Genomic DNA, 27,939 nt, shown 5'->3' on the forward strand with positions numbered 1-27,939 from the left:
GGGATCTGATCAGTGTGATACCCCAAGGCACTGTATCTTCCATATTACATATAGAGGAGAAGAGAAAGAACTCAGGTAAGGCATATATTATTACAGGGTGATCTGAGAAGTGTTCATTCATCTGAGATACTTGTCGGTAATGGAACAAAGGGCTGATGGAATTCATTGTCCCACACACTCCATGATAAGAGTTGGGTGCATGAGAACGCTCACACTGTAAGTAAACTTGCTCACATCACATTTGCATCAGCACCATGGACAGCTCACGTTCTCAGAGCATTGTGTGTCGATCTCCTCTTTCTGCGAAGGATGTTTACATTGTGAAGCTTTCACGTCTCCAGACTGGTGAGAGAATCGCACATGTTCTGGCCTGAAAGGGTTACCTAGGACAGCAATATCCGGAGTCTAGACTGGGGCTATGCAGGTAGGGCTTCCAGTATTGATAATGATATCCACTAAAAGCAAAATAAAACTTTGAGCGGATCCCTCATCACCAGCCTGGTTTGTTTGTCTTTATTGAGCTGTGCTTGTCTGGTGGTTTAGACCGTATTATGATCCTATGCTAATGGATAGAAGACAGATAAAAAAAACACCTGCCAATGACAACGATGTCGGAGATCGATGTGGGGAAATAGACATGGATACGTAGCTGGGGATTGATTTGGGTAGAGGTGAGACGGAATCGGATTTATTTGGATTATGTCTCAGCAAAACTGCTGCTTACTATGTCAACATTATAGATCTTGCAGAGCGGTGTAAATGGTAATGTCATGTTTGGAGAAGGGTTGTAATCTGCCTCTGCTGGGAATCCAACAGCTAACAATGACTGAGTTTATTGGTCTGTGATCCTGGTGAACAGCGATTTAAAAAAAACTCTACTGAGGTGCATTAGTATATAGATTTCCAGCAACAAAAAGTTACATTATTTCCCTTATCTCAGTAATGTATAATGAACGGTCTGTGGCTTCAGCAGACAAATAGACTGTTTGAGTTTGACGTTGAAAGCAGCATAAGTAATATGAACCGAATGGATAATAAGTACTGTTACACGTGTATTAATATTTGAATAATAATAACATTATTATTATTATTATTATTAATAGTAGTAGTAATAGTAGTAGTAGTTATTATTATTATTAGTAGTAGTAGTAGTAATAACAAGAACACGATGCTAAGAGTAATAATAACTATTAGAAAACTTTAAAATGACCAAAATCAGTTACACATTTGTGGTATTACAGACCAAACCAGTGAGAATATGTTCTGCATACTGTACTTTATGTGCACAGTTGAATGGAAGTATTTTATGTGCATAACTTTTCATCAGGTAAAACGTAACCAATGTATTTTTGTACATGTGGGGTCACTGAAATAATGAAATTATGTAATTCAACCATCCTAGATCTACACAACTGGTGTCCCATGGACAGCCCCTATAGCAACTGTAAAAACAGCTCGCTTGTGTGTCCTCCTGTTAACCACTTATTTTTGTGATTTCAATTTTTAAGATTATTCTTTTATTTAAAATGGTTAGTGCCACCTTCTACATATGCAACAAGAGTACACCTGTCCTCATTCCTTCTATGAATAACATATGTTAAGAACACTCTTATCTAATAAGAGTTAAGTGTCAGTAATCCAGTTAACAACCCATGCTAATTGAGTAGTAGAACAATGATTTTGTTGGATTCAGTAGTTAGCCATTTGTTAAAAGTAAATTTCACAATAAAAAATCCTAGGGGCCTTAGCAAATATAACCAATAAACTGGTTATATGTGACTGCAGGTTATTTAGTTAACCATGTCCTTAAAAAGGGAAATATACAATGCACCACCTGGATCAAAAGCAGCACGTGACAACTCAGTCATTGGTTCTAACTTCCATTCCTCCTCCAGTTCTGTGCAGTTTCCATGTGAAATCACTGGTTTAAACTCCATAGGCGATGTGTTCATATGCAATGGAGCACAGTGCCTGTAAAAAGCGAGCAAAGCTCTATGGACACCATTGTCTATTATTTATGGTATATTTATGCTATGAGAATACGAAGGTAGAATATCTTCCTCGAACATTTGAAATTAAAAAATTGTTATTACAATAATTTTAAAAAAATCATAAAACCTGTACAGTCGAATCACGTGTCTACAATAATGTACACAATACTCTATAATCATCTTGTGTATGTCACTGCCTTTCATCTACCTCAATATATAAAAAATAATGAAGTAAATTGATGCCATATAAATAAATGGCATTGTGTTGGTCAGAAATGCACTATTAATATCTGAAAAGGTAAGCAGCATTGTTTCATTTTAGGGGTTCTAGTCCCAAACTCACAAACAGTCTTAGAAAACTGAAATACTTCCTGGAGTCAGTGGAGGCAAGTCTACCAATGCATACAGTACATTGCACTTGTGGGATTTAGAAGCACAGGAGATGATGATTCATTGTGAACTCAGTCGCCCATTATTAGAGCCCGGAGGGGCTTCCAAGACATTTGTCAAAATTGCAGTTTACTTATACCTCCATCAGTATATTCATATATCATGTGTATGTTCTGATACACAAATGGTGTTTCAGATCATCAGACATCATCTTCAAACAATTTACTAAATATATAATATAAATGTAATGTGCTACAAAATATATGTATTTGGAAAAAGGATTTAACATCAAATTATCTCAGTTATTCTAACGTTCTCTCTCACACATATATACTATATATATAAGCTCATCCTTCAGCAGTACAGGGTAAATACTGCACATGTAAACTGGCTTAGGTTCCCTTCTCCATTCTATCAATTTCACATCACCTGGAGAAAGACTTTGGCTTCCGAACTATTTTCAGAGGGAGAGAGGAATATTGGAGACCTGTACAATATTAATACCCTACCACAATATTTCGACTCACATTTAATCACTGCACTTATTTCCCATAAAAAGGAGAGTATTGACTAACAAAAGATGAAGGGAAAGAATTGAAAAGACAATCTAGGTCGCTATAGTTCCACATTATTTTTGCAAGACCTCTTTAGCAACCTTTTGTGAGTATTGCAGAAGATATGCGAAGTTTTTCACATACAGTAAGAATTACTGTGCCGGTATGTTTGTAAGGTTGTTTTTATAATACTATTAATATTATTATTATTGTACCAGAGCTTACTCTGTTACTACCTAACTAAAGTGTTTACACAGTAATCAAACGATGCCCGTTCCAATTGCTAAAGTGACACACACAGTTACCTCAAATAATGTTCCCATGTGTAATACAATATAAAGTTGGCTCACAATTATTCCACGTGGCTCACATACTATATGCAAGACATAATCGATTTGACATGTTACAGTTTATTTTACCCACTAACTTACATTGTGGGAGATTTGGGGGTTATTACTAGTGCTGTTTTCTCAGCATTTCATTTCTGAACAAACTAAAGGGCAGAAGGAAAGAGCGAGAGGGATCATCTGCACAGCTCTTGATCTCAGTGACAGGTCGGTGTACGGTACTGTATTGTGCGTTGCTTTACCTTACAACTTGCGCAAAAGATACCCTTGATACAATCAGGATAACCTGGAGCAGAAGCCACATTGTATGTATTCAAGAAATGCATCATTTACTGTGTGTGTGTGTGTGTGTGTGTGTGTGTGTGTGTGTGTGTGTGTGTGTGTGTGTGTGTGTGTGTGTGTGTGTGTGTGTGTGTGTGTGTGTGTGTGTGTGTGTGTGTGTGTGTGTGTGTGTGTGTGTGTGTGTGTGTGTGTGTTATAATATTATTATTTTTGATATAAATTGGGGCTTAAAAAAGTACTGCATGAAATAGAATGAAACAAGACTTCCCTACAGTACGTTTCCTTTCCAGCAATGTAACGAATCCTAAATTAAAGTGACAGTTGTATAAATCAGTCCTGATATGAATAATAATAATAATAAGAAGAAGATAACCCCTGCCATCTCTTCTCTCTGTGTATTTGGCATTAGAATGCAGAAACCAAACCCATCCTATTCCAAGGACTAAGAGGCAATAAAATAGGAGGGCTATGGTAAAGATGGTTCTGTATGCCAATTTCAGGGGATACTGTAGCTTTGGATTCAATTTCCCCTGGAGGGAAATTAATTTGTTATGACCTGATAGCATCCAGTTGAGCATGTAGTGATCCCTTGTTTGCGTCAGTCCTGTACAAACAGATGACAGTATTGGAAGAGTATATAAGAGGCAGTACAGCTATCAGGAGTACAGTAACTTGTCTGTCCTGAACACTGCTCTTCTGCTTCACTTTTGGAAAGCAGTTCATTTCTGAAAGGTAAGCAGTTTCAGTTTAACTATTCCTGTTTGTTGCATTAATGTGTATGTATGTATGTATGTACATATATATGTGTGTGTGTGTGTATATATATACACACACACACACACAAATATATATATACAGAAACATATATGTTAATAATATGTAATATAATAATATGTTAATAATAATAACTAATATAAGATGTTCACCTGTCAATGTTTTGCATGTTTTACCATTTTAATATAATGAAATGCTGTGTGAGATTACATTTCTTATACATGCAAGTGTTATATCTTGGTACATTCCAGGGATTATCTCCTTCTCTTTTGTGATTTTAAACGTGATGTATCCATAACTCAGATCCTCTGTACTCTTTAAGATGAAATATTAAAGCCCAGGACTCATGCTGATCATGCACTGAAGATGTATACTGTAATTAACATCAATATGCCATACAATCTAAATGTTATAACTCTACTTGTGAAAATAATATTTTCTGTTATTTAATTGTTCTAATCTTCTGCTTTATGGCACAACACAATTCGTTCTGTAGAGAAGAGGGGTTTAGCTTTTATGGGGTATATGTTATACTATTGCATTGTTAAAAACAAATTCAACTAATTGTCAGAGGGATTCGGTTTGGTAGTTGATATACGTACCCTCAGGGGATACTGATACACACATTGCTGTTTCATGCTTTAGAAAGAATCAAAGCAGCTACTGTATAGACACAATCCTATTCTCATATATCTATATATAAATCAGTTCTGTAGTATTAGATAATACTTACTGCATTTTTTTTTACCCTTTCCAACTGTTAATGCCATTTTAATGAGTTTTAATGTACTGAGCATCCTTTGGTTGCTATAGCAGGCTCTGGCACACCTCTTTTTGAGCCCTGCCCTCTCCCCATCAGTACAAGAGATGTGGCAGCAAATAGTCACAAACAGATCTCTTGCCGTGTTTCCAGCAGGAGTCTGTTCATTGTTTCATTGTTACCGCTCTCAGCTCAGTCACAATGTGTTACCCTTCCTAATATACAGTAAGGTTATATTGACATTGTTTCACTGACTGCAGGATAGATTCATAGTCATCCATATTGTGAACACAGGGAGCCTGATCTTCACGGATCAATCGGCAGCGTAGGTAATTACTTTTCTTTAAAGGTAATCAAATGCTGCATACATATCTAAACATATTTTAAAACATTATGTAACCTGGAATGATGGTTTAATTTTCTAAGCCCTTTGGCACATATAAATGCTTTGTGTTATGTCACCATGCAGAAGAGTGTTTACTGAAATTGATTTATAAGCCGCATATATTAGACTTGTGGGGTCTTCAAAGCTCAAGTGTTTTCCTCTTGTCTGAAAAAGTCACATACTGGTCTATTAAAAGGTAACACTACCTGCAAAGGGATTTTCATCTCCATCCCCCCCTCCCCCCTCCCCCAGTACAATTGTAATATAAATCAGTTTACACTATTAACTAAAAAAAATGTTCACTCAATAGAGCTCATTACATATAATCAGGAGACAAATATTTTAACACATTGTGAAATTTAGGTGTACATTATTGTATTGTAAGTGAACGTTGCATTGATCCTTTAAGTATAAATGTGTTGGAGGACTTCATATGTATTACAGAATTTTGACAGCTGGAGAAGGTCTTTAGTATCAAAATAGGCAGCAAACTATTGCATGGGCAGGGCACTGAGGAGGGAGTGACATGTTTAACAAGTCCACCCAAATACAGTATTTTCCTATATGTAATATTTACTGCATGTCACTATGTACATAATATGGCTATCGTTTGTCTTCCAATTAAAATGTATTTTTGGAAAGAAAGACAAAAACAAAAAAAAGTAAGCATTTTTTTTAATTTGTGCAAATTTCAACCATATACATATACAGTATAATATGTATAATCAATACAGCTTGTTGACTAATGGATTGGAATGGATGGGTTATTAAAAGTGCAGATGTATTTTAGATAGGTATTTTGATGAATGACAAAATGTGGGTCAATTTAGATTTTGTGTTCAGTGGAAAAATTAAAGCCTCATTTTTAAAAGGGCTTTTTTTTTTAAAAAGACATTAGATGAACGTTTAAATCAACCTGTAAGGTAACTTTAGTAATTGAAAGGAGATTTGATGTATGACCTTTTGTTCTATGCTGGTTGTTGGGCTTGCAATGGAATTGCTGCTTGTATGCTTTTTCTTATAAAGTGTTATCACTATCAGAATAGAACATGCTCCTCAAAGAAAAGTTACTTTCCCAGTTATTAATTCATCATCCTTATTGGATAGCTCTATACAGAAGAACACATCAAGTTACTGTAAGAACAGATTACTCATAAAATAGGTGATAGAAACGTTTATGCATTTTATTCATTCGACACAAAAGACTAACTGACTAATTCCTCTTCCCACTTGTTTCTGTCATTAATTTTTTGTAATCAAACCCAAGTAATATCACTAAGGGGGATATTACTCTGACAAACCCCACTGACATTGCAAATGCATTCAATGATTACTTTGTGGGGTGTGCCACTAACTTATTAGCGAAACGCAGCACAAACCCCAAACCTGAATCTCATCCTGGGAGTACCCCTATAGTCCCACCCCCTCCCAACACTGCCCACAATTTTCAATTTAGCCCAGTATCTGAAGAGGAGATTACACAAGCGCTCCTCAAACTAAAACTAAGCAGCCAATGTGGACCCGACTTACTACAATCTAGGTTCCTACGACTTGGTGCCCCAGCCATTGCCAAACCAATTGCGTCCATAGTCAACTCTATCCTGTCTGCAGGCCATATCCCTAAGACCTGGAAAACTGCCAGAGTTGTCCCAATCTTCAAAAGTGGGGACAAAAACACTGTCTCAAACTACAGGCCAATCTCACTTCTCCCAATTCTATCCAAAGTTATGGAAAAATGTGTCCACTCCCAATTAAGCGATTTCTACACCAAGACAAATTTCCCTAGCCAATTCCAGTCTGGGTTTCGTCCCAAACACTCCACCGTAACTACCCTGCTAAAAGTTTGCAATGAAATCCAGTGTGGAATGGAACGGGGACAACTCACTGGTGCAGTATTCCTAGATTTTGCAAAGGCTTTTGACACAGTTGATCATGTTATCCTGCTTAACAAACTCCAGAGCTCTGGAATAGGGAAGCATGCTTTAAACTGGTTTCAGTTCTACCTATCAGGAAGATCCCAATCTCAGGCTCTAACTCCAACCCCCTGGATATCACCTGTGGTGTCCCGCAAGGCTCTGTTCTGGGGCCCCTACTCTTCTCAGTGTTCATTAATGATCTTCCCACAGCTTGTAAGGAAGCCTCAATACACATGTATGCAGATGACACAATCCTGTATGCACACAGCCATAGCCTCTCTGACCTTCAACACATACTTCAGTCTGACTTTTTGAGACTCGAAAACTGGATTTCCCAAAACAAACTGTTTTTAAACACTGACAAGACTGTAACAATGGTATTTGGGACCAAGACTAAATTTGTAAAGCTTCCAGTGACTGAGCTCCTGATTAGAACCAACGCTAAAACCACCCTAACACCTGTCACTAGTTTTAAATACCTGGGCTTATGGTTTGACTCCCACTTAACATTCGGGATGCACATTGATACCCTGACAACCAAGACCTATGCCAAACTAGGGGTACTTTACAGGAACAAATCCTCCCTAAGTCTCCTGGTCAGAAAGCGTATTGCACAGCAGATGCTAATGCCAATTATTGACTATGGAGACATAGTATATGGCTCGGCTCCTCAAACCCACCTTAGCAAACTTGACACCCTCTACAATTCAATTTGTCGTTTTGTTCTCCAATGCAACTACAACACACATCACTGCGAAATGCTCAAAGAACTAGATTGGTCATCACTAGAGTCTAGGCGCAAAGTTCACCTTTCCTGTCTCACCCTCAAATACTTTCTGGGCAAGCTACCCAGCTACCTGAACAAGCTCCTCACCCCTACCACATGCAGTACCTATCACCTGAGATCAGACTCCAAAAGACTATTCATGGTCCCAAGACTCAACAAAGTATCCGGACGTTCCTCCTTCTCCTTCCGTGCACCCCAAAACTGGAACAACCTACCAGAGACTCTCATATCCACCACCAGCTTAAGTTCTTTCAAATCTAAGGCTGTCTCACACTTTAATCTGGTCTGTAACTGTTTCATACGCTCATAATATATATTTTCTTTAACTGTGCATGCAATGTCTTGTATATAAATGTATACCTTGTTCATTTATGTAACTGTATTTGTAACCATGTATTATTTGTCTTAACTCTGTGCCCAGGACATACTTGAAAACGAGAGGTAACTCTCAATGTATTACTTCCTGGTAAAATATTTTATAAATAAATAAATAAATAAATATATTTATATATATATATATAAAATTGTCATAGTAAATCAGATTCAGTAATTATGTGAAATCTCCCTACTTTATTTTGCTAATCTTAAATTCTTTAATTTCATTGTTTTTCTGTTCAGTTGAATAATGTTATACTGTACAGTATGTCATCAATGTTGAATTAATTATGGAAACACAATATGCTCTCCATTATCTTTACAATGTCAGATGTTTTATATTCTTCTTTATACTCATTAACAATACAATACAACTTTCAGACAAGTATTTTTTGAAGTGAAACTTCTTTAGTGGCACCTATTCTGATGGGGCAAAACTGGAGAGATGGAGACAAAATGTGAAACGGAAGTGACGTCACGGCTCCCCCCCCCCTCCCCACACGCCTGCTGTGCCACCGGTGCTGCTCCTAACGGCCGCCGCTCCCCCCACACACCTGTTGTGGCATGTCGCCGCCGGCGCCGCTCCTAACGGCCGCCGTTACCCCCACACGTCCGCTGCCATGGGTATACCAAGATGGCTGGCGCAGAGCTTCCGGTGCTGTGGGTGTGGATGTAGTAAGATGGCGGAAGCCCCGCAAGTCCTCCGACTGTGAGAGGAGGAGTCGCTGCTCAGCCTCTCTCCTCCCTCTTCTCTACCTCCACTTCCCCTTCCCTGTGTCCCGCTGACTGAGCGCCGCCGGGGCCGGAGGAGGAGAGGAGCCCTGGGATCATGGAGGGTAACTGGGACAATATCACCGCCGGCGCCGCTCCTAATGGCTGCCAATTCCCCCCACACGCCCGCTGCGCTGTCAGCATATGCCAGCGATGTGCCCTGTCGCCTCTCACAGCTCCTGCTCCGGTAACGCGGGAAGCGGGGGGTTTGAGCGTGCCGCTTCCCACGCAGAACTGCCAGAGGGGGGGCCCCCTTAAGCACAGTATCTGCCCCTCACATATGCCCGGCCTGTACAAAATAAATTCCCCTTATACATTAGTAACCACTATACACGTGTCAGCTAATTGCAACCATTGCCCCCCGTCACACAAATTGCCCCTTCGCCCGCATTACTTCCCTACCAGCATCCTCAATTTGCCCCTTTATAGTTTCTGACCCCTCAACATGCACCTCACACACAATAATTGCCCCCCTGATTAATGATTCTCAGTAATATGCCGCATTTGCCTTCTCTCCCCCCCTCGTATTCTGTATCTGCCCTTTCACACACAGCAATTGCCCCCTTCCCATTACACTGTCTTGAATGCTCCCATCTATTGCCCTATGCCATTGATATCAGGTTTCCTTTACACAACAATTTCACCCTGGCACGCATTAATTACCCCCTGACACGCATGAATTACCCCCTGGCACGCATTAATTGCCTGGGTACTCACAGTTCCTGATATCCGATATGAACATGGCCAGGCCCCGCATCCCGTCCCCATTGGACACGGCTGACACCTTCCTCACACCCGAGGACAACCTGTACAGCCAAGCAGCAGCCACCGAGTCCCAGCCACCGAGTCCCAGCCACCGAGTCCCAGCCACCGAGTCCCAGCCACCGAGTCCGGGGTCCTGCGTGCACGCAACCCCAGCGTTTGTCTCCCCGGCTGTGTGTATGTGTGCGGCCACGTCTCCCGGGGGGGAGAGAGTGAGAGTCAGGAGACTCAGACAGAGCCCCTGCGGGTCCGCAGCTCTGCCGGGGGTGGGGGGAGTCAGGAGAGAGGGGCAGGACACAGAAAGAGAGACACACATACACTGACAGACACACACATACACTGCCACATACACGTACACACATTCACTGACATATACACACACACTGACTGACACACATACACACACACACTGACTGACACACATACACACATACACACACACACACACACACTGACTGACACACACACACTGACTGACACTCATACACACACACACTGACTGACACACACACACACACACACTGACTGACACACATACACGCACACTGACATACGCACACTCTGACACACACACACCCCAGTGATGCGCCGAACACCGCCCGCCGAACACCGCCCAATAAACATGACCCTGCCAATCAAATTTACTCATGCTCTAAGCAGTAATAATATTATTGTTACTTTATATGTTGCTGACAACACACAAATAAGTTTCACTTACTATGCGCGTGCACAGCACACACAGATTTTTAATTGTAATCAGTGTAATAGGCACAAAAGGATTATTTTGAATAGAAATGTGACATACAGTGCAGCATACTGTAGCTTTGCCTTCCCCACAATAAAACACAATGTAGAAAGCAGAATATACAGCATACTATTTAAAGTGACTTACAGTACAAAACGTAGTGGTACAGTGAACGATTTAAGAAATTCTAACCACTGAGTAAAAGCTCTTTCGACTTCATGTAATTTTTAATTTTCTTTTAAGAACAAAACAGGTTTGTTGTAGGTTGTGATTCCTTCTATTGGACCAAGGTGATATTTTTTCATTCATAAATTATAGTGTGTAGAGATAAACAAAACAGTATAGGTCCCTTATTGGTGTATCTTTAAAGAAACTTGATGGTCCATAAAAATTTAGAGCAAACAAACTACCCCAGAATCAACACAGCTAGAACTTTTATCTGCTCTAAAAACAGTAAGGCTGCGTCCATAGACACTTCGCCTATGCGGAGGCGCGCTGAGGCTGAGGGAAAGCGAGTGCTTTCCCTGGCCATGGTATGCGCACCATCCGTGGGCGTGTCTAGGGGCGTGCCAGTGATGTCACGGAGCTGGTTCGCCCTCATTGGGCGAACCGCTCACGTGACCAGCCCATCGTGCCAAGAAATCAGTTTTAACTGATTTCTTGCGCAACGCGTGCCCCCTCCAGCTTCCGCATGCGCCCGCACACCATATAGACGCGATCACTGCCTTTAGGCAGTCTGATCACTCAGCGGGGTCGTCCATACCATGGCCCATCAAAAATGAATCTCTTTTTCATAAGCTTATAAATAAAAAATAGTTATACTTCTGTTTGGAAATGTAAAAGAAATAGTTAGACTGATCGCTCTGTAGTGTATGACTGTAATGTTATGGGTATTTGAATGATACTCCACAACTTGAAATGGAGGTACAGTTGGTAAGAAAACCAGTGTTGTACATTAAATGGTAAATGCAGATTGTGATATTCTGGAACCTCAGATAATGTTAATAAGCAGTTCCCTGCCATGTAGCATCTCTAATATTTAGAGTGGGCTCAGCACTGAAGGAAAGTTGGGCAGAAAACATCCAATTCATATCATGGATTCACAACAACCATGCCTTTGATTTCATGGAGAGCATACTCTACATACAGTAGAAGCACATTTAATCTACGAATGATAATATACAGATCAACATACTATTTCCATATTACAGACCACTTTACTTTTTATAATAATTTTGAGGACCACCATACATACACTTAGCGCATCAATTTATCTACTGTATAACAACATGTAACTTTATATATACTGGACATGTTATTAAAAAATCACCTTTATTAGTGATAGAAAATGCATAAACTGCAAGGGAGAGATTTCAGACGTACAGTACAGTACATGTTGAAAGGCTTTGAGGAACACCACTAAGGTCTTTGGAGACCCCTAGTGATCCAGGGACCATCTTTTGAAAACCACTTGCTACTGTATACACAGACAGACAAAGCTACGTACTTATGTTTTCAGATCATCAAGTACTAAACAGGCCTTTCTTTCCATTCAGTGTGCTTCAAAGAATAAATTACAGCACTTAATTAAGAAACGCAATTGTTTTTTTAAGAGCTTGGTTTCTCAGTATTCCAAAGTGCTAAGCATAACAATTTTTGCTTGAACAATTGACATACTTAAGGTAAGTGTCCTCCTTGCTTAGCAAAACTCTCCCAAAATGATACTATGGGTTTGTACATGAAAAACCAAGGTCCAAGAACCAAATTTACATAAATCTATCATTTTTTTTTAGCTTGCTCTGAGAGTCTATATACTGTAGATGCATTTTGACAAAGTGCTGTCTCTCTTTCTTTTAGCTATGTACAGTGGGATATGCATCTGTGTGTTACTTGCTGTGCTCTCTACGAGCTCAATAGGACAGCAGACCACAGGATCCATGAATGAAGAGCCAAGGGCCCCTGAAATGGAGCAGCAGAGCCTCTTACAGCACCCACGACATCTTCGTGCGTCCTCTACTGGCCAGATAAAGCCCTTTCAACGCCTTGATGGAAATGGTGACCAAAAGGCTAACATTGGAGCTATGTTGGCCAAATATCTCCAGCAAACCAGAAAAGGTAAGATTTGGCCTTTCAAGTCAGTGTTTCATGCTGATCCATGCTAGTTACATCATGCATATATAGTACATGTGCCTTATATAAAATTACATATTTGGCATGATTGGTCTCTTTGAGTAAATATATAACATTATACAGTACATTGTACTGTGGTAATTTCAGAGTATGTACAGCTATGATTCTGCTCCACACACACTTGGTGTTGCCAGAACTACAGTCTAAATTAAACCAGCTCTGTGTAAGGAAGATTTACTACAGAGATACTTGGAAAGATGGATACAGGAATAAGATAACATATGACTATTAGGAAATATCACAAATATGTCGGATTTAGCAAAAAGTTTCAGTGTTCAAAGCCAATCCACATAAAAAAAATTAGCAAACAAAAAAAGTGGTCTGTATCTAAAGGCAGTCATAAATGTACTAATGCACAAACCAAGCCACCCCAACCAACCAATCAAAAGCAGTTCTCAATTTACACAAGCCAATGAATATGCAGAGTGTGACTCAACTGAACAAACACTCAGTACATCTGGACAGCAGCATATGTAAGATGTGGACACAATGACCATACCAGCTGTAACAGGGACTGGCTGTGGAGAGAAACTACCTCTAAATCCAGCACTGTGCTGGTTAATTGCACACAGGCAATCAACCAGTCTCAACCTGGCTGATTAGGACTTCTATAAAAGCCTGATGTGAGAAACAGGAGAGAGATTCCTTAGCTCACATTTGGGCTGACATAAGGAGAAGATGGGCTGCAGAGATTTACTTAGCCCACAACAGGGCTCCCCTGAGGAAAATATGATGTACTGTATTGATGCACAAAAGGACTGTAGGCTGACAGCAAGACAAGGGGACAAGACCTTTACCTGGACACAGGGAGTGCCATAGTACACAAGGATGCTGACCCAGGAGAAGAGAGAGGCCTTCCCCTACAGCTACAACAACAGAAAAAGATAAGAAACTTTCTTGTTGGACTGTTGTGTGTGTGTGTGTGTGTATGTATGTATAATATTATAAAGTTAGCTCTTTCTAACTGGGTAGGTAGCTAAGCTGGTTACCACCCTATATATATATATATAATATATATAGGGTGGTTACCACTATATATATATATATATATATATATATATATATATATATATATATATATATAAAATATATATATATAGGATGGTAACCAGCTTAGCTACCTACCCAGTTAGAAAGAGCTAGAGTAAAGGTTTAGTTATTCTTCAAAGTGGAGTAGGCCTTTATTTTGTTTGTTTTTGGATGTTTTGCCTTGTTAAAGGAAAAGGCGCAATAAAGCCAAGATATAATTTCACCCTAATCGGTCTCCATTAAATGTACCTCTGCACATATCTCTTACATATGGTGTCAGAAGTTGGGGGTGAGAGGTGGCCTTTGAAGTTCAAAGGGGCTCCAGAGACTGCCTATGAATTTTTTGTGTTTTTGCCTGCATACAGTTCCTGCAACAACAAAACAAAAAATCATGTGCAGAAGTGACCAGATTTAAAGGGCTGCAAATCCAGACAGGAAAGCTACAACTGCACTGGAGAAAGCCACAATGCCACAGTTTGACTGGGAGGACGGCGACAGACAGTGACTCACTCAAGGGACTGATGCTGTGACCAGAGTCTACCCCATCACTTGTGAAAGAAAAGAAAAAATAAGCCCTGGGAATTTAATATGGCCGCCCTGCTGAAGTCAAATACAGACTCTGCAAGAATGGGGAAGAAAATGTGTTCCCGGTGTAAAGAGCCCAGCTACATGGAGCAGTGTCTCTTCAGGCCTTATTCGGATGATGAGGATGATCCCTATGTGACCCCAGAAAAAGGGCAGCAGCCAGAGGAATATTTTTTTTAAGTACCAAGGAACTGCTGCAGCCAACAATGTGCTGTGATCACAAGGAAGATACAGAAGTTTTACTTGGAAGGGCACATCCAGTATCACTGATGAGAAAGAATGTGTGCACAGTACTGCTGATGTTTCAGAACCTACTGTAGTGCCGACGATTATTCTAAAACAGACCTGGAGAAATCTCCAAAAAGACACAGGTGCATGCTGGGTATATGCTGGGTACATGCTGCAACATTTCACACATTTCTGCAGACAGACTAATGGCCCATCGGATTAACAGCGGGGGTCAAACTGAATGGGACTGCCAGGAACCCCTGCTGTGTTAATCCGATGGGCCATTAGCCTCTGCAGAAATGTTACTGAAATGTTCCCAGCATGTACCCAGCATGTTACCTGGCTAGTTTAAGACAAGTTTAAGGCAAGCTTTAGAATACTCGTCGGCTCGTTTGTACCAAAGCAAAGAAGAAAAAGAAAAAGTCTACAGAGACGCCTGTGAGAGCTATGAAGTCTGCAAGCAAAGTCTGCCCGCCTGTAGGACTACCAGCTGGGGTTCTAGCAAATACAGTGAAAACAGCTGCAATAGCGCCTCCCGAGGTCAGGAAGAAAAATACACCTGATAGCACCAAAATGGAGGAAAAGATGTGGTGTTCCTATAATGTACGCTACCCAATGGAAGAGTGGCCCTTCCGGTCCTATGAGGATATGGATAAGGATAAAGATATCTCTTATGGGGAACCTGAACCGAGTCACACCCACAAAACACCCCAAGAATGGTGGAGGTGCCTAAACTCAGTACGCACCAAAGAAACACGTCTCTATGACCCCGAATATTCCTGCCACCTAACGCAAATGCAAGAAAAGCCTGCCGGATACAGTGAAGCTGCTGAAGTTCCAAAAAAGACAGAGACCCCAGTATCTTTGATGTGACGGAGTCATCAAAACAAAAAGGCAGAAAAAGAAAAGCGGTCTTCACTTACCGTGGAAGGAACAGATATGTCTGCAGATACCGCGGAGAAAAAGGGGATCCGAGATGCCCTGCAGCCTAGAGAAAATGGAGGCTTCATTACACGGATGACAGAATACCTAGAGGGCTCAAGGCTGAAGTTATGTAACCTGTTAAGTGTCTGTCCGGTGCTAATAGTGAGGAACCCTCAACCAACCATACCAGGGAAGCGGAGCCGGAACCCGTGAGTGACGATCACTTGACCAGCCCTGAAGATGCACTGCAAGCTACCAGGCATAACTGTGATCTGCTCTGTGAAGAATTGAAAATGGAGAGAGAAAATAATGCTGAGCTACAGTAGACTGTGCTCACAATTTTCTCTGCGGCCAAGACCGAATTGGAGGATCTACGGACGGATCTAGATACTGCGAACACTACTATTACCACCATGGATGAAAAGCAGGGCAAGTCTGACTGAATGATTGCAAATCTGAAACAGAAGTATGAGGAGGCACTGAAAGAGATTACAGTCTTTCGGCAAGAGGTTTGCGATTGCCATAGTGAGTTGGAAGTCTCTCAGAATGAGGTTCATTCTCTCCGCATAGAACTGAATGCCTCACACCAGGAGGTTAGCAGTATCCGGACTGAGGTGGAAGTCTCTAAAAAGGAACTTTACAGTCTCCCTGAGGAGCTGGACGTCTCTCAAAAATCTGTCTGCAGTCTTAATATGGATCTTAAAGTCTCTCAGAAGGGGCTTATCACCCTCAACCTAGAGGTAGAAGTCTCATGCCGGGAGACCGGGAGTCTCAACACAGAAGTGTGTAAATGGAAAGAGAACTACAAGGAGGCCCTGAATATTACTGAGACTGTAAAAAGTGAAAACACAATGCTAAAGAAGTACAAGTGCTGCAGGAACGTCTGATTGCCCAATGAATCCCCGCAAAGCAGCATGATAAACTGAAGGCTACCCTGAGCATCACCAGAGCATTGCTAGAGGCCAAGCTTAGAAGCCAGGTGACTCGGTACAAGAGGGAGCACAAGAAGGTCCAGAAACTGAGGCAAGCAGCTGCGGCCGAGCAAAGAAATCCATACAGCTCCAAAATATAATGAAGAATGCGTTGATGCACACTCAGAGCAAGCTCCAGAAACATTCTCTCGTTGATAAGCTAAACTTCTTAAAAAGGGAGAAAAGCAGCAGAGTAATTCAGAAGTACTACAAAGCTCTTGTCCAAACAAGGTTGGAAAGAGCAAAAAATCTGCACAAACGCTCTGCAGCGCTCACCACACACAGGCTGCCTACAGAAGAATGAAAACTCATTGGCTAAATAGCCAGAATAAAGCAGCCTGCCTTCTCCAATCCATATGGAGAATGCAACGTCAAAGAAAGAGTTAGGAACATTTGAAGCTGTGTGTAATCTTACTCCAGTCAAATGTTAGGAAGTGTCTGCTGCAAAGATACTACACAAAAATGGAAGAAGCTGCTGGTGTGATTCAATCCAGATATAGGTTCTACATCACAACCCAACAAGCTGTACATTGCTATAAGCGCACCCACAATGCCATCTGGTTACTACGATCGGCTTTCCACACAAGTCAGGAAAGAAGAACCGAATTATGACTGAGAAGCACAATACCAATACTGTCATGCTACTATGGCCCCAGGGCCCAAGCCATATTCCTCACAATGAAGATAGCCGCTAGAAAGATACAGTCTTTGGCTAGATTGAGGCAGAACTGTTTCGGTGTTCACACCTCTACGGGTACAACACAAGGTGACTACCAAACTGAGACGCCACGGGAGTCAATCGGTATGGATAAAAATTCCGCCCAGCTTGAAACACCCGTGAATATGGCTACAGAACTCGATGCAGGTGGTCACCCTAAACTCGGGGAAGAAAGGATTGCCTGACATAGAGGAAAATACATGACAAAGCGGTCAGAAGAAAGACTGTTCTTGGGAAATGTCCTCCTCGAGCAACTGAAGAGTGCAGAGCTCAAGCACCTTATTGAGGAGACATTACTGACCTGGAGAAAGTGCTCCAATCCCAGCGGGACTGAGGGTTGTCGTTCTCCATCCACTCTCATTTGAGCCACAGGGATATATCTAGTGACAGTGGAAGCATGGGCTTTGGCCATGGTAAGCCCGAGCTTCCCACAAACAGGGGCGGTATGTAATAGGGACTTGTCACTGTTTGAGAGAAACTGCCTCTAAATCCAGCAGTGTGCTGGTTAATTGCACACAGGCAATCAACCAGACTCCACCTGGCTGATTATGACTTCTTTATAAGCCGGATGTGAGAAACAGGAGAGAGGTTCCTTAGCTCACATTTGGGCTGACATAATGAGAAGGACTGCAGAGATTTCCTTAGCCCAAACCTGGGCTGACCCGAGGAAAATATGTTGTCTTGATGCACAAAAAAGGACTGTATGCTGACAGCAAAACAAGGGGACAGACCTCTATACCTGGACACAGAAAGTGTCATAGAACACAAGGATGATGACCCAGGAGAACAGAGAGGCCTTTCCCTAGAGCAACAACAGAAACAGATAAGAAATGTTCTTGTTGGACTGGTGTGTGTGTGTATATATTTGCTCGCCCCGGGCGAGTGGATTTAACCCCCGGGCGAGTAAATATTGGCCCAAGCAGCACATGTTTGGTACTAGGTGGCGAGTAGATTTTTTTGTGTGGCGAGTAGATTTTTTGGTGATTTGTCAACCACTCGCTAGGAGCAGGGCGCCTGTGTTCATGTCACGTCCAGGAACACCACGGTACTATTTATGGGATAGACACCTGGCTTACCCCACTTGCTGTGTCTTCGTTTGATAGTAGAACTTGGCCGCGTCTCTAGAACTTGTTCTCAGCTTGGCTAGGCTTTTCCGGCACCTCAATGCTGAGTGCTTTGCTATTGCGAGCAAAGCATCTTTGAAAAGCCCGCCTCTTCTTCACCGGACAAAGCCTAGGAATAGTCTCACAAGCCTCGTACTCATACAAGCCTTGATCGTGCAGTCCCTTTACATAGACCTCAGTGTCCTACAGTATGTCTAACATGGAACAGGGACGGGCGGCCAATCAGAGTATGGATCATAGTCACAAGCTGGAGGCTAAGCTTGCTGCACCCATCAGTGGAGGGGGCGTACCGAGGGGCTCAGGTAGTTGGTGAGCAGGAAATTCGAACAGGCCAATGGGAACCGTGCCTACCAGCAACAGCTTCCCCTTGCCAGCTCCATACCTCCCGCTGGGTAGGCTCCACAGTGCCTAAGAGAACAAAGAGTCTCCCCCGCGGGGAGCCTTGTCTCTGGACCTTGTTATCCGCCCTTCCCCGCTCAACCAGATGGCCCAACACCTCACTACTCCCATCCTTACCTTTGATCCACCATCTCTATGCGGGCCTCCTGGCTAATTGAATTTTCTATAACTTGTGCTCGGGAATTGGGGTGGGTAAACTTGTCCTAGTAGCCAAGTATTAAAACCAAGTTCCAAGAACTTGCTGGCTGGGAAATATTAATAGGGAATCATACCGTTATGAAAAGGCATACGCGTACCCGCAAATCAGACGTGATTTGTGGGTAAAATTATGGGACAACCGGTAACTTTGTCCCAAGACATTTTACAGATATGTTAACCCTTTTTGCCACCAGTATCCACTATTAGGGTTCCGTTCCTGAAGTCCCAGTTTTCTACCTATAACACATAAGAGGTCAACACATACCCATTGTCCCCATCTTATAGGTGCTGATAAGCTGCCGGGGGAACCACGGTTTTAGGGGTAGCAAACTGAACTTCACCTTTATTATGCAGGCTGGCTACCCTCTACCGTCACACTTGTGTACACATACTTTATGGAGATCATTGTTGGCCTATCAAATGGTGCCATAATCTGCAACAAACGTACACTTCCCCATAACCTGTATAGCAAGTAGACCTATGTAGCACACACCTGGAACATATAATGATCTGTTACTTGCGGCTGCACTTTTCAACTTGTGTGGTTACAAGTATTCACAAGGGGCTTGAAAACGTAATTATTCATTAATTTACTTGCCACCCATCACTTATTACATAAATAGCTATGGCTCATCCAAGCATTTTTTCAAGGTTGTGATTTTCAGACACCTCTAACTCGTAATCCACTGTAGCGCACCAAACAAACATTTTGTCATTTTTTCCCCTCAATAATTGTGTTAAGTTCCTTAAAATTTGAGAAAGGCAAATTTTGAGCAACATAATGAAGGATATATAAACTAGCCCCAGCATTTCTGCATTGATTAATGGCCTATCAGATTAACAGCGGGGGTCCCTGGCAGTCCCATTCAAACTGAATTGGACTGCCAGGGATCCCTGCTGTGTTAATCCTATGGGTCGTTAGTCAATGCAGAAATGCCTTAAACGTGCCTCAAACTAGCCCAGAACATACCCAGCACATACCCAGAATGTAACCCGGCTAGTTTACGGCAAATGTTAGAATAAACGTTGCCTCTACTGTAGTACTTTTTTTTATTGCACTACAAAGACAATTTCAACATTCTAGATATATTTCATTTAAGAAATAACTTTGCGTGCACGTGGTATTTTTTTCTCTAAGCCGGCAATTACTATGACCTGGCCCATAATATATTAGTCAAGGGCAGAAACATGAAGTCACTTTACATAGAGCATTTCTGCACTTTGTACATGTTCTGGAAGATCTTTTTGGCCCTTTATTTAATATGCTTTGAAGCTTGAAGAAGATTTTGGGCCCATTTATTTGAATGGAGGTAATATTTCCGGCAGCACTTGGATTAATCGTTAATGCCATGTTAGCTGATTGTTCAAATCCATTCATGTAAATGTGGCATAAAGCTTCACTAACAGACTTTTTAAATACATTACACTTTAATTCATCAATCAATTAAGCATTTAATCAAGTGTTCTGCATTGTGAGAGGACCTATCAGAGGAAAAATGAGGGCCCTTTGCCTTTGGTCGATAGGGCAGGTGAAGAAAGGGAAAACTCTGATAAGTTTTAAGAAACCATGTTAAATAAAACTCCCTGTTTAAATAAAAGAAAAATTCCGATAGGGGTTTGATTTTTTTTAATGCATCAATTACAAATGGCTAATACCTATAAACATGTAAATTGCTATGGGATCATTCTAGCTCTAACAAAGATTGCACCCCTACATTATTAATATATAATGGGATATATGATACTGACCATTGTATAAAAAATACATAATCCCCAAGTAGGAGTCCTCATATATATCATGAGGGACTGAGTGGTGATAAGTGATTTTAACTTTTCAGCCCCTGTATTCACACATCAGGTCAAGTGAGATAAAGCAACATATTAATGCACTATACAGAGCACCACAATAAGTGGTATGTCCTGATACTACCATATCAGAAGCGTAATACATGTATAACATCAGTAAACTGTAGGTTGATTCAAAAGAGGCAAATCGGATGCTCTGCTATAAAAACCATACACAATTTTAACCTATCAATGTTAAAATTGATATACAATTAGTCATTGATATGCTGACATTTCCTGCTTCACATGAATGACGTTGCTGTTCTCCATTTTCTCTCTGATACACAAATGATCTAGTAAAGTCCATAAATGATTCTTTAAAAAGGTGCAGATAATTCCTATTGCATTAAAACAGAATTCAGCCATTTAGGTTTCCATACACTAGTGCAATATAGAGAGCCGACGTCCCCTTATGTAGTGGAGTTATCAGAAATAATATGAATGCAGTAGTATTAATGCACTTTAAATGAAATATACTTGTCCTTTCTGTCCATAGGGCTACTGTATTTCTAAATTCAAGTACTGTAGTAAGGTGCAAGTAGACACAAGTTCTTAGATCAAGATGCCCGAGACATACAGTACTTAAAAACGAGAGGCGACTCTCAATGTATTTTTTTCTGGTAAAATATTTTATAAATAAAATAGATCAAAGTATCAGTAGGCCCGATTCAAATGAAAATCCTGGTGCTAACATGAAAAAAAATGGAGGAAAAAGGCAGCAAGAGAAACACAAATGTTACATGGGGGAGATCAACTAAGCGCCAATGTATGATATTGCAACCCAACCCGGTGTTAAAGGCAATTAAAGTCAATAGCATTAATGCTGGAGTGTTTCGGTAATCCCAACCTAAGTATTGTCATGTAATTGCTCCTCTTATTCATCCCACTGCGTTGAAACAACTCTCAACTTTCCTGCTAATGAGAAAAGGCTAACGACATATTACCACGATAGTTTGACTCTAAGGAATACACATATTAAATGAATTAATTACACGTTCCTAACCATAAAAACACACTATCTTGGATGTTTGTGCATAGACAACAATGCACATACTGTAACAGTAATCAGACCATGACAAGGATATTTTCCAACAATAAAAAGAGTATTTTAATAAATGTTCTCTGCTTTTGCAGTTATGGGCATAATTTCTTACAACTTATAGACATATTGATTGTATTTTGCTGATTTTTATAGCTTAGTTAAATAATTGTAGACTACACAAAAGAAATACATGAATAAATGAACACATCATTAACCATCTATTTATTTTGTGGGGCCCCTTGTGTAAAGGCAAGGCGTTAAAAATATTAATCTCTTTTCATTACAGTCTTTTCATTGTTAATTCATTTGTCTTGTAGGCAACAGAATGGCATTGTGGGGAATTTATTGCAAAATGAATTATTCTAGTTTCAGGCCAGGGTAGATATACAAGTTACATATTATATATGTTTTATAAAATAACCAATTAGATATATATATTTAACACTATCCTTCTAAACTATTAGGGAATCTTAAGAAGTCCTAATTAAAACTTACGACACAGTTAGTGAGTTCATCTCATTCAGTTCTAGTGACACAGCTACAAAGTAAGTGATATTACACATTGGTCACTATTGAAAATGGATGTTCATATACTATGGGGCCTATATATATCAAGAAAAAAGTGGGGGAATTCTAGGGCAATAGGATTTTGTTTATTTGATAGATCTGGTTCAACTTTTTTGCCCTTGAATTGCACCACTTTTACCTTGATACATAAAGCCCCATGTGAGTGTTATACATTTCAACATTTAGCTATATACATATGCAGTGTTCGACAAACCTATACATTTGCTCGCCCCGGGCGAGTGGATTTAACCCCCGGGCGAGTAAATATTGGCCCAAGCAGCACACGTTTGGTACTAGGTGGCGAGTAGATTTTTTTGTGTGGCGAGTAGATTTTTTGGTGATTTGTCAACCACTGTACATATGTATAGACTTGCACATCTGCAGCCTGCAAAATAAATAATAATAAAGTCATAGACTGGGGATATGCATCTGTCTCCTCTAGGCTGCACAATTAGGGCAAAAATGGAGCATGAAACGGCACCATACATATTAAACAGAAGGATTCACATTGCAGGTCAAATTATTTTTACATTGATAGATCTGGTGCTTATTTTTCCTCCACTTTTACCTCGGGTTTGAAGCTAAGCGACTTTCATATCTCCAATTGAAACCCCATTTGAATGCAGGCACATTTAAGAAGAAAACCTCAAAGGCAAATTCAGCATTAAGACAACCGACTGTGTTCATACTGTATCCACAATACCCTGAGAAAACAAAGAAAGCATGTTGGTTGTTTATGAAAATTAGCAAGTAATATTGCAATAATAATACAATGTAGTATTACCACCTATGAACAGCATCATCACATCTGAAATGATACATTGGCAGAATGGAAATCCTGCTCAAAGGATGTTTGTGATGTATAATAGTATTAATAAACACCCCACCCCACTTTTTAAGTAGCAGGTTTTCCATGTACCTGTACAGGACAGGTCTATATAAACCATTCTCCCTCCAGCAGAGGTAAATGAGAATTTTCATAGGTAGTGTTAGGACCTGCATGCTGGTCATGCCGTGACGTGGCTGCAGACTTATAACGTTTTGACCAAAGGGTTTAACTAAATGTCCCTTACTCATGGGAATACTAACATTGCAGTATTTAACTATGTATTTTGTCACATTGGATGTAGCATTGGATATTTTTGTCTTTTGATGTATAATAGTACTGATGTATTAATAGTTGGCAAACCAAAAGATATATGCCTAGGATTTTTGCGAATCGGCAAGCATCGCTAAAAATACATTCAATAAGAAAGGTCACGTGGTACATTTCTGTGAAACAGTCAAAATTCTATTCATGATCCGTTGTAATTACAGCAAAACTGGTGAAACTCTGAACAATGGGAACTCTCGTGAAATTTCACAGAAACTCAGTGTTAGAAAAATAACGGCCAAAATGTAAAGACATTTGCACATTTCTACCATAAACACGTGTCGTCTAAATTTAGCATAGGTTGAACCTCATCTACTATGTAACCATGTTACATCATTATCAGCACATTGACAAAGACGAACTGTTTTAAGAAAAGAATGGGACAATGCAAATCTCACACCTGGACGTGAGCACCGTTTCTGGACACTTTCATTGTCTTTCACAGCACCTTTTTCGTAGACAAAATGAAAACTTGAGGGCAGATTACACTTTTTATTTATTTATTTTTTAATGTAGCATACAATTTTTCTTCTCCCCACTGGCGTTATATAAAATAAAATCACAGAGATCGTACTATTTTGTGCTCTGGAGTCAGAATGCCACTATTTTTTATGAACCCCTCTGGCTTCTGGAAGAGTATAAACTTGTTCTTCTTTAACTTTCTGTACTAGAAAACACATGGTGAAGGAGAAAAAAGCAATGCCACAAGGACCAGCAATAATTCATAGGGCAGTTTAGCCAGTGCTATAAATTACATTGCAAATCAAACATCGCTGTCCCCTGACACAACAGATATTTCAATCATGTCATTGTAAATGTTTGTTTGTATTGCTCTTTGTGTACATATTAATATTTTTTTTTTAATTAGGAAAATAGCATCCCATTAAAATAACCAAAACCCGCAGAGCTGTAGAAATGTTTGAGTTCTGCTAACACACAGCCTTCTATTACCCAGCGTGGTAACCAACAAGATGGTCCTTTTGTATAGTAGGGGGTTCCTAACTCGTGTTAGTTGAAGGAGAGCTTACAGCATGTAGTAAATATGTTTTCCTTATATGTATATTCCATATAATGAAATTACAAGAAACTTAACACATTCCAGAAGTGCTCAATGGTTCTGCTCTGCTTTGCTTTATATTACTGCATTTATCTACTGCCAATGTAATGCTGCTTTAAACTTCACAGACATGTTTCATTGAGCTTCAACCAGGGCCTCATTAAAAGAATAGTTAATTTTAGATGATAACTAATTCGTGTTTTTCTTTTGGTGCAGTGTTTAAAATCTGGAAATAATTAGTGTAGGATATGACATTTGGGTAAAACAAAATGAAACCCAATAGGCTCATCAGATTTGATACAGTATTTTTTTGTTGTTGTCATTGTCAGGTTGAACATTTTTGGGAGAGAGCAAAAATCAGAAAATCGGAAAATCCAGGCACATCAAAATAGGAGGAAAAGGGATCATTTAAATTCCAAACTCGAAATCAGGAGTCTTAGGGGTCAAACCTGTGGTCAATAATAAATATCTGAATAACACTGTGTGTTAAGATTTTCTAATTTGCTACAGCTGTATCCTTTATGATGTCTTACACATCAGTCTGCTATCTATACATTTGACATACAGTAGCAGTGCATTATTTTAAATGTAGTTCTCTGATTGGGTGGTCCATCTATAAGATAATGTGGTTTAAGTTTCAATTCAGACTCAGAGTGGTTTCATGGCAATGTACAGAGTTCCTTCTATCTTTCTTTCCAATGCTTATTGGAAACTGCCAATCTTCTGTAGCAAATAAATAAATGTAATTACAAAGGTTATTTGAAATATAAAGTTAGGAGAAAACATGTAGAAAATTGTTTAATAAACAAAAAAAAATAAACAAATTTCATGAACGTTTGCTCCCACTATTGCACCAGATGCAGCAAAGATTTAAAAAAAATGGCATTGCTCTCAACTGGATATTTTTCCTTGATGCATCCAGTTCAAATAGTTTTTGCTTCAGAATTTCACCACTTTTTCCTTAATACATAGGGGTTTATTCTTGTAGCTCCGCATGTGTCTTGCCAAATAACACATTTTGGCATGTTCACAAGAAGCAGAATGAAATGTGTGAAAAAATTATATTCTCTATTGCAAATCGCATTTTCTAAACTGCTTCTATAAAACGCCTGATTTGTACTCCCTCCAAAGCCTGAAATAGGGCTTTTGCATGTGGAGGGCGACCTCCTAACTTAATAGCATCTTCAGTTGTTTATATATAGCCCCGCAAACCTCCCTCCAAATAAATTAGGGAGAGATGCCTGTGCTGAAAAATGAAAATACCAGAGGTACCTTGGGAGATATGCTAATATCTATGCAAAGTATATTTAAAGGAGTCACATCTTAAAATATATCCCTAAGACCAATCAGTCTAAAGACCCTTGTGAAGAAGGGTGCACCAGTGTCAGACTCAACAGGATTGGAACCCACAACCCTTCCATTCACACTGCAAGTTGTTATGAAGTTATTTAGCCTTTTGCAGTTTCCGAAGCTACTAGACTACATTGATTTTGCAAGAAAATGCGATTTTGGTTATTCCGTCTTAATTTGCACAGCCAGAATGAAAACACTTCTAGGAAAGCTTTTTTCACATGGTTTGGACATGCGAAAAGGGCTTACAGAATAGCAAAACATACACATTTGCTTCTAAAGTGTACTTTAGAAGCGATTTGTCACAATTCGGAACTACTAGAATAGGCCCCATAGAGTCCAGTTTGTTCAAAGTTACTGTATTGCCCAACTGGTCTGTAAGACGGGACTATGAATGTGGTAATTGTTATTGTCTTTTTCTTTGGTTGCTTACTTGTCTATATAATGATGTTGTTGTTTTTTTAACCATTTATGAGTTCTTTGTGTATGCTAATTTTGATTGTCTGCAGTATTTTTAGTTTGAATCTTTTCAAATACATGAATGTTTTTTTCTTCCAAAAATATAACGACTAATTATACTAGCTACATATGTTGTGTGACTGTGTGCACTTCCCATTTCAATATGCGTCCTTTTTTCTTTTAGCAGGTCCTTCTGGGAGATATGCTGTTCTTCCGAACCGACCTGTCATTGACCCTACCCATCGGATAAATGACAGAGACTACATGGGTTGGATGGATTTTGGACGTCGCAGCGCTGAAGAATATGAGTACTCCTCTTAAAACATTGAACCCTAGAGAAAATATACACCCATTTCTGTACAGATGAAATAAATTAATTTGTTGTCTTTCACAAATCAGTGTTCTAAATATATATTTATTATGTACTTGTAAATTTGTTTGTAAAACTACACAATGCAATATACATATGCAGAATTTTCCAGAAAACATTCTCTCTTTGTTGGGGGTTCTTATCATATACTGTTGATATACTACATTAAAATGATTTCATTTATCACCTCTTGTCAACACACGTTGCTGGGTGTTACACAATAAACTGTAGATGAAAAACTGCCCATGTTCTACTAAATATAAATGCTACCTATGTTTTCCACTCATTGTCAGGAAACGCTTCTCCAATAAAAGATGAAAAATACCTTGTTAGTTGTAGTTCAGTCTTCAAATCCTAGTTCCAGGCAAAAGTTTGAGTTTTGTTCACTTCTCTATCAAAACATAACCATGCAAAAGCTCTGGTTATGGTGGCTTTTGTTTGTTGCAAATAAGATATATCATTCGCATAATGACTTTACACCATAGAGTACATGCCATAGCACAGTGCATCTTAGATACATGTAAGTGCAGATGTACTGAAGTAAGACTTCCTGTAAAAACCCCGCAGACGAAGCAAACGTCCGTGGTACTGGGGACATGGTCTGCCTTGATCGCGCTGCAGCGGGTCCATGCTTCTGGAGGGGACCCCCCACAGCATTAATCCTTCAGTGCCGCGAACACTAAAGGTGAGCGGCCGTGCCACCGAAGACTTAAAGTCTTGCTACATCTGTAGTGTACATAGACCAAATAGAGTTAATTCATCGGTGTTTCCGTAGTGTCAATATCAGTGATGGCACAGTATCTGTGGCTTTTTATGTAGTGTTTGGTCCAAATAATAGAAATATTTTGGGGGAATTATACATGAACATGAGAAAAAAGTGATTGAGTACAC

The 27,939-nt window shown here is 40.0% G+C and overlaps 1 protein-coding gene across 3 annotated transcripts; it reads left to right on the forward strand.

Moving 5' to 3' along the window:
* Positions 1-8: 8 nt before the first annotated feature.
* On the forward strand, positions 9-27,426 carry CCK (cholecystokinin). 3 transcript variants are annotated; one of them, XM_075589100.1, is made up of 3 exons: positions 9-75; positions 12,697-12,954; positions 26,863-27,414. In XM_075589100.1, exons 2-3 carry the CDS (start codon positions 12,699-12,701, stop codon positions 26,997-26,999), a joined length of 393 nt encoding a protein of 130 aa, XP_075445215.1. In that variant the 5' UTR covers positions 9-75; positions 12,697-12,698; the 3' UTR covers positions 27,000-27,414. The 3 variants fall into 3 exon arrangements, with proteins under 3 accessions (XP_075445215.1, XP_075445216.1, XP_075445214.1); XM_075589101.1 differs by lacking the exon at positions 9-75 and adding an exon at positions 4,160-4,296 and having other exon boundaries at positions 26,866-27,426; XM_075589099.1 differs by lacking the exon at positions 9-75 and adding an exon at positions 4,160-4,296 and having other exon boundaries at positions 26,863-27,402.
* Positions 27,427-27,939: the final 513 nt, after the last annotated feature.

The sequence above is a fragment of the Ascaphus truei genome, chromosome 2 (genome assembly GCF_040206685.1).
Source record: "Ascaphus truei isolate aAscTru1 chromosome 2, aAscTru1.hap1, whole genome shotgun sequence".
In the NCBI taxonomy this organism is placed as follows: Eukaryota; Metazoa; Chordata; class Amphibia; order Anura; family Ascaphidae; genus Ascaphus; species Ascaphus truei.

What these genes read in the sequence shown, in the direction of transcription:
- CCK (XM_075589100.1), top strand. Translation starts at nt 12,699, where the DNA reads ATGTACAGTGGGATATGCATCTGTGTGTTACTTGCTGTGCTCTCTACG. An exon ending in TCTCCAGCAAACCAGAAAAG is followed by an intron (nt 12,955 to 26,862) that starts GTAAGATTTGGC and finishes TTTTTCTTTTAG; the next exon opens with CAGGTCCTTCTGGGAGATAT.